Below are 18,426 nucleotides of genomic sequence, written 5' to 3'. Positions count from 1 at the left end.
AAATAGCTTCCACGTAAAGTTTCGTTGTGGCGAAAAATGTGAATGCAAACCGAACAAAAATACCCACAAAAAATAATTACGTTACAGAGTAAAAACGTAAATCAAACGTTCGTAAATCGAGGATTATCCGTATAGAATGTTTACACTGTTTAGATATTGAGATAAAAACCGTAACGTTAGAGATACGTCATTAGATTCATGTAAACGTTATGTAACAAAATACAACGTATAACGTAGCGATAAAATACCGGTACGTATAGTTCAAAGTCACGCACAGACAATAAAGATTAATGAAGCGATTGTGTGACTAGAATTCTATAAATGGGCTGTGGAATAGATACAGACTTTTTCACGATAATGATAAATAGCGCTATACCCCATAGTGAAACCTTGTAAGTGTATTGACTGTTGGTATAATAGTCAAGTGTTTGGTTTGTTTGTTTTTGAATTTCTCGCAAAGCTACACAAGGGCTATCTGCGCTACCCGTCCCTAATTTAACAGAATCATCACCACCCACCGCCAACTCTTGGGCTACTCTTACCAACGAATAGTGGGATTGATCGTAACATTATAATGCCATCACGGCTGAAAGGGTGATCATGTTTGGTGTGACAGAGATTTGAACCAGCGACCCTCGGATTACAAGTCGAGCGCCTTAACCACCTGGTCATGCTGGGCCAATTAAAAAGGAGCTAAGAAGTACAGCACTGAGTAAAAACTGTTGTTCAGAATAGCTATAAATAAAAGAAAGGTGGACTTTATTATAGACTTGTAAAAATATCTTTAATTCTATCAAAAAATAACTTCAGATTTTTATAATGCTCCACTACCTCGTATTCTTAATGTCTTGCACGTTGCCAAATAACTTTTTGAAACGCCAAATAGTGGTTCGTAACTTGCTCAGCAACTTCTTAATTTTGTTTGTAAACTATCGCTTCATTGCTACATTATCTATATATTGACGTTGTTTCTATCTGCAGCTACACAGAACAATATCTTACGTTAATTTTATTTCGAAAAACTGGTACCAGAAAAGTGAAAAACATTTCTCCTCAAATTAAATGCATATGTTATGGACTGTTATTTCATGATCTGCATCGCCATTACACCATCGGAGGCAGACGATAGAGGAAAATCATCTTACTTTTTGAAGTATTGACCAAACGATAGTGCTCGTGAATAGTTTGTGACGTCATAAAGTCGTCGTCTCTCTCTTTGAAGCAAGCAAATGGATTTACTATCATTCATTTTTAAGCGCCCATAGTTGAAAGTGTGGAATGTTCAGTGCCATCGTGGCTCGAACCTTTGGCATTGTGATCTGCAATCCAGCACATTAACCAATAAGCCACGACAAGTCTGTCATCAGAACGATTTGAAATTCTTGAAGCATTTTCCTACAAATACAAAGATGGTCAGTGATACAATTAGATTAAAGTTCTCAATGATGAGAAACCCACTTTTGAACTTTATTAAGAATAAAGTTTGAAATACACAGATACCATTGTCACAGGATATATATATATATATAAAACACACTTTGATTACACGTAACACACACACACTACTCAACGTAACTATGCTAAAGTGTGTTTACAAGCTTACACAAGTCACTTCTGTGTTGACATTTCAGTAAACGGTTTTTTAAAGTATCAATTGGTTTATTACTGATATTAATAGGAATCACCAAATTTACAAAAGCCTGACATGGCCTGGTGGTTAGGGAACTCGACTCAAAATATACGGGTTCCAATCCTGCCAGCAAACATTTTTGCCCTTTTTGGCTGCGACGGTTATTGTCATTATTCATTAGTAAAATGTAGTCCAAAACTTAGCGGCGGGTGATATTTACTCGCAGCCTTACCAATTTACAATAGTTCGATAGAAGTCAAGTTACCTTTAAAATATATGGGCACCAAACTTCCAGCCAATGCCAATTAAATACAAATCTAAAACATCTTGAATTCAAATTACGAATCTGAAAAATGGCATCTTTATTTGTTTTTTGAATTTTGCACAAAACCATTCAACGTTTGGTTACCCTGCACCAGATTTTCCTAATTTAGTTTGTTTGTTTTAGAGCAAAGCCACAACAAGCTATCAGCTGTATTCACCACAAGGAATTGAACCTTGAATTCATTTTGGCTTTACAAGTCTGTAGACTTACCACTGTCTCACCAGAGGATCCTAATTTAGCAGTAGTAAATTAGAGGAGATGCAGCTAATGAACATCAGTAGCCACCAACAGCTGTTGATGACATTCAAATGCCCTAACCACAAGGTCATCTTAACATTAGCAAAATAACAAAATACAAACACAGACTGAGAACTATCTCATCTATTTATACCATCAACAAAAAAGTACTGGCAGTTTGAAGAGTAATTAATAAACATAATTAAAAATATCTATTAGGTTTGTACTGGTATGCTGATACAGAATAATATAGTTTCAACAAATCACAGGCATATATAAAGTGGACTTGTAGGTATTTTTAAGAGAAATACACACACTTGTGTATTTGAAACCCAAGTTTCCAGACTGGTTTCATCCCCTCACCAGTTATGCAAAATGTTTCATACTTGTCTCCAATTATCTGCCTGAAATCTCATGTGTCATATAAGTAGCTAAGTATTTCTGTTTTGCAACCATTTTGTTAAGCGTGTCATTGAGTTTTTTTTTTTAAATTCTCTTCTAAACCTTATTTCATTAAGATAAATAACAAACCAAACTTTGTAACTAATTACTTGTAACCTAAAAATCTGTTTAACCACATTCTAAATAGTTGTTTAATCTCATTACTAACAGTCAGACAAAATTTCCACAAGTATGCACAGCGCTGACCTTTAAACTAAACATAAAAGATAAATTTAGTAGATTCTATCATAAACTACTACATCTCAACTGGTTCTACCTTCCAACAGATGAGCTTGTAACTTAAAAAAAACAAATATTAGAAACTTTTTAACTGCTACCAATAATATATATAATACTGAATTGCAAGGCATAATAAAATATTTAAACTGCTACCAATAATATAGGGTGTTCAGAAAGTCGCTGTGAAGTTTGAAAGCAGCGATAACAGTATTCATTCAGTCTATTTCAAGCCAGCAACTGGTAGCAGTGTTTAGAAACAAAATAAGAAGGATCCAGGCCTGTATTGATGCCAACAGGGGTCAGTTTCAACATTGTTTATAATTGTCATTCATATTTACCTCCTGTGTTCTATATTGAAACATGTCTGTTGATAAATATACAAGTGCACAGTGACTTTCTGAATACCCTGAATAATTCTGAATCACAAGCCATAATAAAATATTTGAAGAGAAAAAGAAAGATTTTCGTTCCTTGATAAAACAACTTCACCTTTGAATTAAACATCTTATTATAGTCACCTGAATAGCTAAAACAATTCAAGTGAATGTGAGAGGGAAGAATATTTCTAAATAAAAACAAGAAAACAGCCATTTTAAGAAGGAGTTGGTTCACTGGTAATAATATTTATGGTTAAAGACACATCAAAACTTTATTTTCTGGATGACAGAAAAGATGGACTACACATGAAATCTATCATAAACAGTAATTCTAGGAAATCATCTCCCATGTGCAATAACTATTATGACAGCTAAGAGTATGGTTTTAGATTTAACATGTATTACAAATAGCAATTGAATTTAATTTTTAAGTTCAATAGGCTTCCTACAGATACAATGATTATTGTATTATAAATTTCATTTTCAGAAATTCTTGCTACGCAACTTATAAGGCTAAGAAATAGATACTAATATGTCACAAAGACCAACTTTCAGACAAATGGAAACAAAACTGGGAACAGATTAATTTTGACTACTAACAGCTTCAGTTAACATGCTGAAGGCCAGATTAAGGGTTTTATTTGCCCTAGGCTTTAATTTATAGAGGCTGCCCTCGAAACAGAATCTCTACTCAAAATACATTTATAGTCATGGCTTGAGGCCCCAGGCTTCAGCCTGGTAAGCTCACGTGTTAAATCAGAGTTAAGCACACTGTAAAATAAATTTTAAAACATACACAATGCATGACTTATATTAAAGAAGTTGACATAACTGTTTCTCATTGTGGTAAAATTCTACACATGTTGTACAGATGTTTTCTCAGTGTCTATGTAGAGACATCACACACTAGTCTAACTTTAAAGATGAAACGTACAAAGTTGTGTTTCACTACCAAAATACTAACTAAAGGTTCAAAGTTATTTCAAAGAGCCGTCTTTCTACATTAGCTCAAGATTAACTGAACGTTTTAATATATTCAAGCTTTGAAGTCCTTTATCTGTTTTAGCACTAATCATGGTTGTCATTACAATTTTAATCAGGAACACTGGTCAATGCCACATGGTTTTTGATAAACCTTTCTACTAATTCAGTAACATAGAGATGATGTAATATATTTTGTACACGTATATACAGATAGTGAATACACTATAAAAGTAACAAAGCAAACTGAGAACTAAAAAAAAAAATCCTAATTTTTGTAATCAATATTTTGTTAAAATGTTTATGGTTCAAGTTCCAATAACATATAAGTCCTTGTCATTTTCAAATTTACATATTATAAAACGATTAGCTGCATAAAATAAGATGTAAGATGTGCAACAACAAATCACACAAACAAAACGTACATGCAAACATACAGCTTTACGTTGTAGTGCTGAGTATTTAACAAATAAATATTTTAAATATACAAAAAAGAATGATAAATTTTCATGATATGATAAAAAAATTTGAGATCAAATTAATCCGTACGTTTTTCTCACGATAAATAAACCTTTTCACTGTTTCAATAGTCACCTGGCTTTCAAAAAACTTATTTTAGGAATAATGTATGACCTTTACAAAGTGTACACAAATTTCACATGGTAGTCTGAAACATAGGCAGAGGAACTCGATATGAAATGTAAAAAAGTACTGTGGTATCAGGTAAGAGATATGCATGAATCTTGATCCTTCAATTTTAAGTAAATGTTCTTAGCACTGTGTTAACAAAAACCTATTGTTGCCCAATTAAGGTAAACAGAACTGTCTTGCCTTATTTAAAAAAAAAAATTAAATTCCCCCCCACCAAACACAATACGAGAATTACATGTAAATATAAAAACAATTGGAGTAGTAAAACAAGAGTTACTAAACAGTACTGTTTAATGTTCATTCTGATTGGCTGTCCAAACGTGATGTATCCAGAGTTTAAGTTTTGAATTTATCTCCAAACTATAGTTATTGTTATTTTGCTACTTATATAATATGTGTACAAGTTTAAGTTTACTGCTGATGTACCTTAAGATGCTTAAGAGTTTCCAATTTTTGATTTCTATTATTACAAAAATCAGTTGTTCAACAGTTGTGAAATTCTCATCAAAGTCAAGTAATAACAAAAAGGTGTTTAGTTAGGTATACACGTTGTGCTAGAATGAAAAACTGACAACTCTGGAAGTCTGATGGATAGAAAAAAAAAATTGTCTTCAATTTTAACTGAAAAATAAAAGCTACATTTAATGTTAAAAAGTGAATATTTTAGTCAAAGCTACACTTCTGTGTGTTAGGTTTTTCTTTTCTGATCACAAATCTGAAGTTTCTGTTTTTTTAATTCAAGATTTCCTGTAAAAATACTAAAAATACAATTTGAAATTAATGGAAAACCATACAAATTAATAAGACACTGTCTAGTTAGGTTTCATGCCAATTAATCTTATATGGCATAGTACATCATAATGTAACTTGTATTCAAGACCATTGTTCCATATTTTTAACTTCAATACTACAAATATTTACCCACAGAATTGTTTGTTCTTATCAAACATGCTGTTAAATATATGGGTGTGTTTTACCACTGTTTGATATTTTGCCAATAATTTTTACTAATTCTGTTCACTCTGCAAGAAGCCAGCATCAAAGATCTGTCATGTCTCAACATATCATGAACTATAAATAAACAAGTTTTACTATAAAAACCTTACAAGCTGGTCAATCAAGTTAAGTTAACCAAAACATCTAAATATGTATAATAAACAAACCTTATAAACTAGTCATTCTTGTTTACTTACCACACAGAACTTACAAACTGGTCATTCATGTTAATCCAAACTCCTACAGGTGCTTAGTAAACTAAACTTTATTAACCAGCCATTCAAGTAGTTGACCAAAACATTTAGAAGCACTCAGGACACAGACCTTATAAATCAGTGATTCAGTTCACTAACCATAACACCTAAAAGTGTTTATGACTTAGGTTTTATAAAATAATTTCTTGTCAAGAGCTTAGAATTCATAAGTACAGATTTTCTGCAGCCATCTTTAGGGCAACTGCTGGGATACCTGATTACTCTGTCACAGTCACAGTAATAGAGAAATGTACACATGTAAAAAGCAAACTCAGATGGGTTTCTCCATGTATTGAAAACTGACAATTAAATGTGCAGAAACTCTAATAATTTCTTCAACTGATACTTTTAAGCTGGTTTTAGTTAAACCTATGCAGAGGAAATTGTCAGAATGAACCAAGTACTTAAAAGGATTTCTAAATCTTCTTCTCAAAAACAGACTAAAAAGGATGATTACTGAATTTAAAAAATTAATTATTGTATAATGGTCAACAATAAGTTATCATATTCTGTAAGAAAACAAAAGTCTTGTATAATTAAAAGGCATAAAATTAAGACTTAATCTTTGCGACTCTTTAAACATGTTTTCCTGTAATCAGACATGAGGAAACTACTTATGTAATTTAAGCTTCACTAGGAAGTATGTCTGTTATATTGGGAGATAATATGAAAACAAACAAGAACTTAGTAACAGTAGAATTATTTCACAAAATGCAATCACTTCTTGTGATATCGAATTTTGTTTCATGAAATGTCCACACCATTACTTATCACAATATTTCTTAAGTGTTTTTGTTTCTAATTTTTGTTCACAAGTTTGTCTACAAAATCACTAACATTTTAGCACATTTAGATATTTAATCAGTATTGTTCAACTCGTCCATTTGTTGATGTTTCTAACCATTAAAAGGAAATAAAATGCCTCTTCTTCATAAGCACTTCATCCCAACCTCTCTTATCCTATGCTCGTGCTTTACATAATATAAATTAAGCTCAATGCAACACGAATCAACTGTAATATATGAAATATGAATAATTAATCTACCATTAAGCTACTTGGACACAATTTTTTTGTATATTTTAATATATGATGTGATAATGAATAAGCAGTCCAGACATAACCCATACATCTGTAGTCAAAACATTTTCTCCAAACAGTTTGCAGTGTATAATTAGGAATGCACATGCACTATACATTACTGAATCATACGATTCTAGTAATTTACATCAAGTCACTTTTCATCATCAACTGCTATCATTAGCAGCTTAAAAGACAATTTTTTTCATACGCATCAAACTCATTGTGCCAAACCTACCATAATTATTATACATTTGCATACTTTGTGTGTGTGTGTAAAAATACAAGTGAAAACAGTGAGAGATGGAAACATATAACCATGGTGTACAATCAACTAAAAAAAGTTTTAAAAGAGGCTGTGTGTATTATAATCTGCTACTACAAACGAGAAAACGTTTAACTCCTAACATAAAACATCTTAAACTGTCTGAGAAACAGAAATTCTTTCACATTGTAAAACACATACTTTTCAATTACTATTCTGAAGTGTTAAGTTATGCCGAGGGAAACTAAAGTTGATCTATGCATAGTACTTCCAAAACTTCCATAATTCACTCTTGTTTCAAACTTTTAGCATTCGACTGACCCACTGCAGGAGGTTCACTGTAAGTTGTCACCTTAGCTTGTTGTTCCATTACTTGTCTTTCTTTACGACGAACTTGGTAGAAAACTACAAGTCTACAGCCCAACATCAGAGAAAAAACTATAGAGGGAGCTGTCTTCTCAAACTTGTCAGCCAACATGGAGTGAGTGTAAAAAGCACCGAGCATTAGTACGAGCAAAATAACATTGGCTACTTGCTTTACATTTCCTACAAAAAAAGAAACAGAAATAACCCCTAATACTTCATACTTCACACACATGTATTTATCACAACAGAAAAGTCTTTTACCAGTTTATTTCTTCTTTCTCTCTAATAGTTAAAAACAGTTCAACCATATTCATATTTTTACATTAACATACCTGAAAATTTATCTGATTAAGGAATACAATTTACTAGTCAAAAATGAATTTCAAGCACAAGAGAAAACAACTGTAACATCCAGCTGAGCTATCAATGGAATTTGATAGTCAACTATTCACCAAGCAAATAAATCAATCACATTCATCTTGTTAATTACTCTCACAAAATGTGGATATTTGGAATAATCCAAAATAGTAATAATCAGAAACATTCTTTTGATTAACTGATTATTTTTGTGACATTAACTTAAGTAATTTTTGAGTAATAAATGTAACGAATGGTTACAAGTAACCAATTATTTCAATTAATCAAGTCAGTCATTCGACTCTGTCCTTGAGATTCGTGATCTTGCTATGAAACTGAATGATATCTAGTTCTATTAAGGTTATTAATTCAAAAAGTTGTATCTTGCTTCAATTATTGAACATGTTATGAACATTAAATTGTACTTTAAACACTGACCATAAAGGATAATTCACGTTTAAATAACACCACTTTTAACACAACTTGTGAAACAATTACTTTATGTACACTTAATGTTAGACATCTGCTACAATATCAGAAAAGTCATGAGATTACATCCACATATCAGCATGTGGTTTTTAGGACCTTAAAATCTTATGAGTTTAATATAAGTTCAACTTAAGTATATGAATTAGGCTATTGAAAGAAACCCACATTGCCTCCAATTCAATGTTTTAATTAACATCTCTAAAGACAAACTGTAGTTCTGTATCTCATATTCCAATTATTCATGTTTAATTCCAAATAGAGCTGGGCAGTTAACTCAATCAGTACAATCAGTTACTATGAGCATTAATTAATATCAATATAATCAACTACTGTTTTTGATTTTCACTTATGTGAATTATTCAGGAATGGAATTTATGATTAATCATGAAAATAATCTGCTAATAAAAATTAATGTATAATTAATTCTATATTATCTATCTACTAACTGAAATTCTGATTAAACAATTAAAATTTAATGTTTCCAATTACCCAATAATCAAAATATTGCCATTAAGAGTTTTAATTATTTTGAATAATTCATGTTTGTTCAGCTTAATTGATTCAATTGATTGAAATATAGCCACTTTGTTTTATTCAACACAATGGGCTGTTTATGACCCACCTACCACAGGTATCAAAACTCAATGTTTAGTGTTATAAAGTTGTTGTTTTTTGCCATCTAACACAAGAATAATCAATTAGTTGGATGTAAATAACTAATAATTCTGATGACTAATTAGTTGGGAAGTTCCACTAATTGTTCAGCTTCACTTCTAAAGTAACTTACTGCCAGTTATCTGTTGGAAATATTCCACTTACTTTTAATAGATATTGTTGTAAGTAAAACTACCTAACTTGAAGAATCACTCTCCTCTTACTATTTTCTGGCATTATTTTTCTTATAGTTCAGTATCAACTTCACAGTTTGTTTGTTTTTTGTAAATAATTACCAAGTTAATCTTGTAATGTTAGTTTTTTTTTTTATTTATATTTCAATTAAAACAGTCCAGTACGTTTTGACATAACAGGTTACTGGGATTGTAGTATAAATTGTAATCAACATTGACAAGTTTTAATAGATTCATTTTGTTTAGGAGCAACGTTCCAACCACTATGAGCAGATCCAAAATGTGAATGTTGCTTCTATTACCACATTTGTTTTATTTATTCAAAATAACTTTAACAATTACTTAGTTTTTTGTTTTGTAAAGCTACTTTCCAAAAATTAGTTTTTGTCCTACTAAGTATTATGTCTATCATATTTAAAAATGAGATAAATGGAACTTCACAGCTTGTGTGTTTTAATGCATCATGTTATTCACTGTTACTGTAAGCTTAATTGTATAAAAGAATAAAAAAACACCCATTGGAAATGATTTCAGAGATGATTTATTGTTTATTTTGTTTGTTTTTCTGAACTTCATACAAAGCTACACAAGGGCTATCTGCACTAGCTGTTCTTAATTTAGCAGCGTAACACTAGATGGACGGCAGCTAGTCTTCACCACCAATCATCAACTCTTGGGCTACTTACTTACCAACAAATAGTGGGATTAACTGTAACATTATAACGCCCCCATAGCTGAAATAGTGAGCACGTTTGATGTGACGGGAATTTGAACCCATGACCCCCAGATTACGAGCTGATTTACATTCGCTAGTCCAGTCTGATTATAACATCAGTGATCAAATCATAAGGTCTTATTTAAATGTTTAAAAAATTTAGTTTGTTCAAAAAAATTGACTTACAAAATATTTTGAAGTAATTCTTAAACTTTATCTCTATTTCACAGACACTTTCCTAATACTTTAGTTTCATTCTACAAAAAGACATAATGCAACCATTTTAGCTCACATCATTGTGACCACATAATAGCCAAATAATTCTTATGGAATTATTATTGTTTTTTCTAGTATCATCTGATCTCTAATTCTTGTGATATGTTTCATGTATGGAAAAGCTCAAAAGAAAAGTGAAAGTTTGCTTTTCTTTATTCTATATTCTATTTATTGCTGTTGTTATTCTTATGAATATAGAGTTTATTTAACAAATTCTGTATTATAATTTCAACACCTCTTACGTCTATGTTTTGTTGTCTATGTATTTTTGTACAAATCTATCAAAAGGCTAAAAGATCGAACACCCACTGTTTGGAATAGTTAAGTCTATTTTTAATTTCCTTCCAAATAGTTATTGGAAAACTTGTTCAAAGATTATTTGGCAAAACAAAATTTGTTCTAGCTAAAAAATAATAAAAATTTAAACATGCTTGAAACAGTTTTATTTAGCATTAATTATCATTCTTCCCCTCACTGTTGGATAGTTATTCAAATATTTATCAAACACATCTGGTTCTTATACATTCAAATATTCAATGCTTAACATCTGTTACTGAAATCTCCCACTGAAGCTCTACTTCTTAACCAATGAAATATGAAAGTTAATATGAATTATTTTTTGTATTTCAAAATTAGATATAACCAGTTAAACATACTAGCTAAATTTATCTGTAATATTTAGTGCTTGTTTGTAGAAATTTCCTAAAGAAATATTTCCCCTTAAAATTTTAACTTTAATCATAAAAATGGTAAAATAAGACGTAGCTCATTGATTTTAATTATAAGACATGTTGGGATATACTCAAAGATGAGAGAAAAAATTCACAATTCATTTGGTCAATTTCACTTTAGCTACAGAACTTTATTATAAAATATATTAGACTTTCAGTTTTGCCATTAAAGTCTGTATTCTCAGAAGAATTTTTTCACTACATTGTCAATGTTGATGCATGGGTAGTAATTGGTGAATGATGTCATAATAACATAACAGGGACCCACTGTACATAGGTTTATGTCACTGGTGTAATGACAAAACTGAAGAGCACTTAACAAGAACTATAGGCTGGGTTAAAATAATGCAAGTACATACAACAAACACTAGAAAGCATGTTGCACAAAACAGGTTTTGTTTAAATTCAAAATTATGACAATGCATGTCAACATACTAACTGGAATATTTAATTTTTTTTATCTTCCATTCTGGTAATCAAGTAAATAAATAGAAAAAAAAAAGAGACTACACTATAGGTAATAAACATTTCATTAATTCTAATGAACAAGTATCTGAACAAAACAGTGTCTAGGAAAATAAATGACCCTTTGTTTCAATGCTAGTGCTCAGTGTTCACTGCATAAAAGGATGTGTCCTATTGGTAAACAGATACAGTCTAATGATAAATACATCATAAGCTACAGCAGTCTATGTTAGGAATGGGAGTTCTATTCAAAGTTTGTGCATGCACAAAAATCTTAGCAAATGTACAAAATAATAGCCCCTCATTCTACAAGGAGGTAGTGAACTAATGTATTGTACTGTAGCTACTTGAGATATTGTTTCAACTTTGGTGAAAAAGCCAATACTAGCTTAAACACAGAAGTAACACCATTACTCTCTAACCCAAAGCTTACAATTCTCCATTTAACTTATTAATTACTGTAGATCTGAGCTTCTAATCAAAATATTCTCCACAGCAACACAGACAATGAAAATAAAAAAAGCATAATTATCTTAGCATGTTTATGTTTTTATTGCACTAGAAAGTGTTTCAACATAACAGAACACATGGATAAATTGTGCAACAAAATACAACAGATTAAAAATCAGAGTTAAGTGTTAAAACTTACCAGGAATGAGTACAAGAGTCGTTAAAACTTACCAGGTGTGAGTACAAGAGTCGTTAAAACTTACCAGGTGTGAGTACAAGAGTCGTTAAAACTTACCAGGTGTGAGTACAAGAGTCGTTAAAACTTACCAGGTGTGAGTACAAGAGTCGTTAAAACTTACCAGGTGTGAGTACAAGAGTCGTTAAAACTTACCAGGTGTGAGTACAAGAGTTGTTAAAACTTACCAGGTGTGAGTACAAGAGTTGTTAAAACCTACCAGGTGTGAGTACAAGAGTTGTTAAAACTTACCAGGTGTGAGTACAAGAGTTGTTAAAACCTACCAGGTGTGAGTACAAGAGTTGTTAAAACCTACCAGGTGTGAGTACAAGAGTTGTTAAAACTTACCAGGTGTGAGTACAAGAGTTGTTAAAACTTACCAGGTGTGAGTACAAGAGTTGTTAAAACTTACCAGGTGTGAGTACAAGAGTTGTTAAAACTTACCAGGTGTGAGTACAAGAGTTGTTAAAACTTACCAGGTGTGAGTACAAGAGTTGTTAAAACTTACCAGGTGTGAGTACAAGAGTTGTTAAAACTTACCAGGTATGAGTACAAGAGTTGTTAAAACTTACCAGGTGTGAGTACAAGAGTTGTTAAAACTTACCAGGTATGAGTACAAGAGTTGTTAAAACTTACCAGGTATGAGTACAAGAGTTGTTAAAACTTACCAGGAATGAGTACAAGAGTTGTTAAAACTTACCAGGAATGAGTACAAGAGTTGTTAAAACTTACCAGGAATGAGTACAAGAGTTGTTAAAACTTACCAGGAATGAGTACAAGAGTTGTTAAAACTTACCAGGTATGAGTACAAGAGTTGTTAAAACTTACCAGGAATGAGTACAAGAGTTGTTAAAACTTACCAGGAATGAGTACAAGAGTTGTTTAAACTTACCAGGAATTAGTACAAGAGTTGTTAAAACTTACCAGGTATGAGTACAAGAGTTGTTAAAACTTACCAGGTATGAGTAGAAGAGTTGTTAAAACTTACCAGGAATGAGTACAAGAGTTGTTAAAACTTACCAGGAATGAGTACAAGAGTTGTTAAAACTTACCAGGAATGAGTACAAGAGTTGTTAAAACTTACCAGGTATGAGTAGAAGAGTTGTTAAAACTTACCAGGAATGAGTACAAGAGTTGTTAAAACTTACCAGGAATGAGTACAAGAGTTGTTAAAACTTACCAGGAATGAGTACAAGAGTTGTTCCACAAACTAGTTCTATCCAACCTACAACAAGCCTCATCCATTTTGATGGAACCTTGAACCCCAAAGCTTTAGCAAATGGAAACACTTTTGCATACTGCACAAAGTTTCTTCTCTGAAAGAAATTTATAAGTGTATATGGAAACAGTGTAAAGCAGTACTCTTTACTTAAAAGAATTATCTACATTTCCATATTACACCAAAGAGTCTTACAAAGTTTCCTAAATACACAAAGATCTCGTGATGTGGAACCTGTTAAAACTGAGAGAAGATAAACCTTAATAGTGTGTTAGTAAAACTCAAAGACCTTTTAGCACAACAGAAAACTCTGATAGCTACACTGAATAAAGATTTTTATATACAAGTCTCCTCACACTTCCTTTTGCTTGGCATTTTTAACACATGGCAGAAGGCATACATCCTCAGATTCTCTACTGAACACTAGATGTTACCTGCTCTAGCACTTTTGCATCACTTTTTAGGTTTCTTCTTTCACACAAAACAAATGATTGATAGTTGGATAATAAATCCTCCAAACCTTTCTTAACCCTAGGTATCTCTTGCTTCAGCCCACAGAACTTTCATGCCTTGCAAATATAACAGTTTGTTACTTTTCAACCCACAGAATTTCTCTTACCATGGCAGTTGGCACTATTCCATAAACACTTCATTAACCCTTAAAACAACAGGAATATTGTAGGAAGCAGCGTCAGTTGATGATGGCCACTGTTTAAGGGTTAATACAAAGTAAAAATATGCTTACCAAATATAGACACAGAACAAATGCCATTTTTATTGAAATTTAATTGAAAGAATTCAAAGACATATTGAACCATATAATAGTTTTTCCTGATCCCCAATTACCAATAGAAGCCCCCCAGTGACAAAAGAATGAGATAACCTGAGATACTAACCAATAGTTAATGATTTTAAGTGCAAAATAAACATGTATTTATTTACATTATCATAGTAGGACTGGAGAAATCAGACACTATTTGAAAATCCCAGGTTTTAGCTATTTATAATTATAGACTTCTGTTACAAAATGTAAACGTGTTTCTTTCTTAGAGTTGTGCTTCAACTTTATGTATAGAGTGTTACACATATACAGATACTGATAGTCAAAATGACACTAAAATTCAAAGTGATCTAAGAATTACCTTTCTTCACAGAGTTGACCTGAAAACATTTTTTAGAATGAAAAATATATTACAGTCCTGAAATAACAATACTACATGGAAAAACTGATTTTCAGATTTGGATAAAAAATACCTTCACCTCAACCAAAGAACTCAAAGAGAAGGGGAGAAAGATGACAATCTAACTCATTAAGGTCATCCATTGTCTATAAAAATCAACCAATTAAAATATGAAACCAAACTAACTTTTCAGATGTACAAAATTTGAGCTAAACAATTAACTAGTTAGTAAATTCTACTAAATGGTCAGTTCTATACAGTGGCACAATACTATACTACATACTACACAGAAACTACCACAGGTATTTGAGCCTCTTCAACCCATTTTGCTTTCTTGCGAAGATTACAAAAAGTGTAGTCTAAACATTTCAGTCCTCTAATAGCAGAGTTAATTTAGACAAAAGGGAGGAATCAAACTAGCATCCAGGAGGTTCTGTGGTTTCCAGGACATACGGCAAATGTATGTGCTGAAGATATTGAATGCAGAATGGTTTGGATGAATTTGTAAGTTAAACAAATTATTAGCTAATAGTCTTTAATTATTGTAAATTCAAGGTAATGCATTTGGATTATCATAAGTTGAATCACGCTTTAAACAGACATGAAAAATCACTTAACAGTGGGACTAAAGAAAAGTATCTTGACAGCAGCAGTGGACAAATCACACAAGCCATCAGAGCAATGATCTTCTCCCAAAACTTGCTGATAGCCAGTTTGGTTAGAAATTAAGAGATAATTACATACATACAAATCAACAGTTAGTTCTCACTTGGAATAGTGTACACAGTTTTGGTCTCCTTATCTAAGGAAGAATATTGACTTATTGGAAAAAACATTCAAAAAATAATTTTACATAATCAAGGGTTATTTCCTGCAGATAAAGATCTTTACATTTACTTTCTCTTAAGAAAAAAAGGATAAGAGATGATCATATTAAAGTTTGTAAAATTATCCATTGAATCAAAAGAATAAACTAATCTTGATTTCTTACATATTCTAACAACACCAGGATATGAGGACACAGGTTTAAGATTTATAAAATTGTATGATAGATCTAACAAATTGATTAGCTTATAAAGGAGTTGCTACCAACATTTCTAGAAGGGTTTAAATTTGTACTTTTACTCAGGTAATGGTATTTAGGATAGGCCATTGTCCTTGTTTTATGCTAGCATTGTGGGCTATATTTTCATTGTTTTAATTCAGATGTTAGCTTAAAGGCACATAAATATTAACATCAAGAAACTTTAACATCTAATAATGGGTAAGTTTTTTAAAAATATGAATAAACAGTTTGCTCAGTGAAGTATTTAATGAATGATTAGAAAAGCATTTATTGAGACGTTATTGAGTAGTGGTTGGAAATTCAGTGAGGTAACCAGTTGGTAATAGATCAAGTAGTTGTTGATACAGTAAATTGAATGAGTGAAGTTAAACAATATGTTAGTAAGGTTTGTTACCAATCAAGTAAATTTCTCTTAAACACTTAGTTTCTAAGCAAACAGTAATTTAAAAGTTTATGTAAAAGGTTTGCAAACTTAGGCCTACAACTTGTGTCAAAATGAGCATACCCTACAGTAAAAATCACTGAAGAAATATATAAATCGATTATCATTAAGTGGCTAGACTTCGCATTACTTTTATCAAATAATTTGAAAGAACCCACTCTATGAAAGAATACATTCAAACACTATAATACATCAAATTTGGAAGTACTAACATATAATCTGATAAAATTTACTAAAAAAATAAACAAAATTAATACTTTTGATCTGGTTTTATTTTCATCACTAACCTTACCAATATCAAGAGAAATATATTTACAATCAGATATAAGAGTCTGAATTTCAAAATACAGGATTTTTAGCAAATTAATCACTAAATTCAAAATCATATAGTAGTTAGCATACATAAGACTGTCCCCAAATTTTCTAACTGCATGCCTTTGGACTGTCACATTTGATCCTTACTCTTTACTTAAATTATACTTACAGAGCCATTGGAAACAGTAAAGCCAATAAGGGCCTGTCTGCATTTTTGCAACATGTATGACTACAACGTATGTATTACACCTTGGTTCTTTGAATTCAATATATTATGGTGTGTATACAGTATTTGCAATGTACTTAAAATTACTCAAATTCAAACTCGTAGCATTTTGTTTCCAAAACATATCTATTGGGCATGCCCACAGCCCCACCACTAGAAATAGCAACGGGACAAAGGCATGTGACCACTCCAAAATTACTTCCTATGTCAATGGCTTAAGAAGTATATTATAACAATGTAATTTATAAATCCAACTAAAGTGCATTATAAGCACAACTATATAATACCTTAATTACATTACATTAGGCCATTATAAACAAACAATTAGTACCAAACCGAAAACTAACACATTTTAGTGTGTGTGTGTTTTCTTATAGCAAAACTGCATCGAGCTATCTGCTGAGCCCACCGAGGGGAATCGAACACCCTGATTTTAACGTTGCAAATCCGTAGACTTACCGCTGTACTAGCGGAGAGGGGTGGCTTTAGCATGTGAATAACAAAAATAAATGACTAAAACTTTAATTTGTAAGGTAAAAAAGAAGTGAAGCTACTCTAATTTAATATTAGTCAAGCAAAAACGTAAAAATATAACTCACAATTTCTCTGTGCATTTCTCTATTTATGCTTGGTGTTACTTTCATCGACCCAACAAATATAAAAAATAATCCCAAAAACACAGACAGCGTAGTTAACACAATCGACTTCATTTGTAACAAGATACAATAGTAATTCGCTGTTTTAAAGTTTAACTACACAATAAACTTCCTAAACACAAACTATTTACTATAAGTTAACCGGAACGACAATACACTTTTAAACAGATTACGAAAATGAAAGGAAAAGTAGGTATCGGTATTCGATTATGGCTTTAGTACTATTCAAACTATGAAAATCAAAACAAAATAAGAACGCGAATTAAAATTGTTTTTATGTTTGTTTGTTTTTTTCACAGAAATTTTTTTAATAAAATACCTCAGATTATTCTATGAAAATAATAAACTTCTTCTAATATAATAAAACTTGTTTACATTTTGTATTAATATTGAATTATGCTTTGTTTTATTCATCAAATAATTCAAATATGGTTTTAGCAATAAAGTTAGTAAAAAAATGGACCCCAGTGGCTCAGCGGTATGTCTGCGGACTTACAACGATAAAAACCAGGTTTAGATACGCGTGGTGGGCAGAGCACAGATAGCCCATTGTGTAGCTTTGTGCTTAAACAACAACAACAACAGTAAAAAAATGTCATCATCATTTATGTGATGATGAAAAACTTTTTATTTTGATCAATGTTTCGCCAGTGCGGTTTCATCAACCTTTTGTTGTTGTTGTTGTTATAACATTAAAAGTAAAAGTTGTTTTTCTTTACTATCTTTTCCCTCTAGTCTTACACTGCTAAATTAGGGACGGCTAGCACAGATAGCTCTCGAGTAGCTTTGTGCGAAATTCAAAAACAAAAACAAAGAAACTTTACTATCTTTATTTCTAAAATATCGAAATCCTTTCAGTGTGCACTACAAATTTTAAACAACAATAAAACAGTTACATAAAATATCGGTTGCGT

General features: G+C 31.5%; 1 protein-coding gene across 1 annotated transcript; it reads right to left on the bottom strand.

The window, feature by feature from the left end:
• Positions 1–1,430: 1,430 nt before the first annotated feature.
• On the bottom strand, positions 1,431–17,709 carry LOC143251051 (putative acetylcholine receptor chaperone). The gene is made up of 3 exons (XM_076502386.1): positions 17,456–17,709; positions 13,588–13,723; positions 1,431–8,021 (listed from the first exon to the last, which is right to left on the bottom strand). Exons 1-3 carry the CDS (start codon positions 17,564–17,566, stop codon positions 7,762–7,764), a joined length of 507 nt encoding a protein of 168 aa, XP_076358501.1. The 5' UTR covers positions 17,567–17,709; the 3' UTR covers positions 1,431–7,761.
• Positions 17,710–18,426: the final 717 nt, after the last annotated feature.

Source organism: Tachypleus tridentatus, chromosome 5, assembly GCF_004210375.1.
Source record: "Tachypleus tridentatus isolate NWPU-2018 chromosome 5, ASM421037v1, whole genome shotgun sequence".
NCBI lineage: Eukaryota > Metazoa > Arthropoda > Merostomata > Xiphosura > Limulidae > Tachypleus > Tachypleus tridentatus.
The sequence above is the reverse complement of the archived record's forward strand: the minus strand, read 5'-3'. Positions and strand labels throughout refer to the sequence as shown.

Coding starts and splice junctions, on each gene's coding strand:
- LOC143251051 (XM_076502386.1), bottom strand. CDS start 17,566: ATGAAGTCGATTGTGTTAACTACGCTGTCTGTGTTTTTGGGATTATTT. Junction 13,724..17,455: donor GAGAAATGCACAGAGAAATT/GTGAGTTATATT, acceptor AATTTCTTTCAG/AGAAGAAACTTTGTGCAGTA. Junction 8,022..13,587: donor AACTCTTGTACTCATTCCTG/GTAAGTTTTAAC, acceptor CTTTTTTTGTAG/GAAATGTAAAGCAAGTAGCC.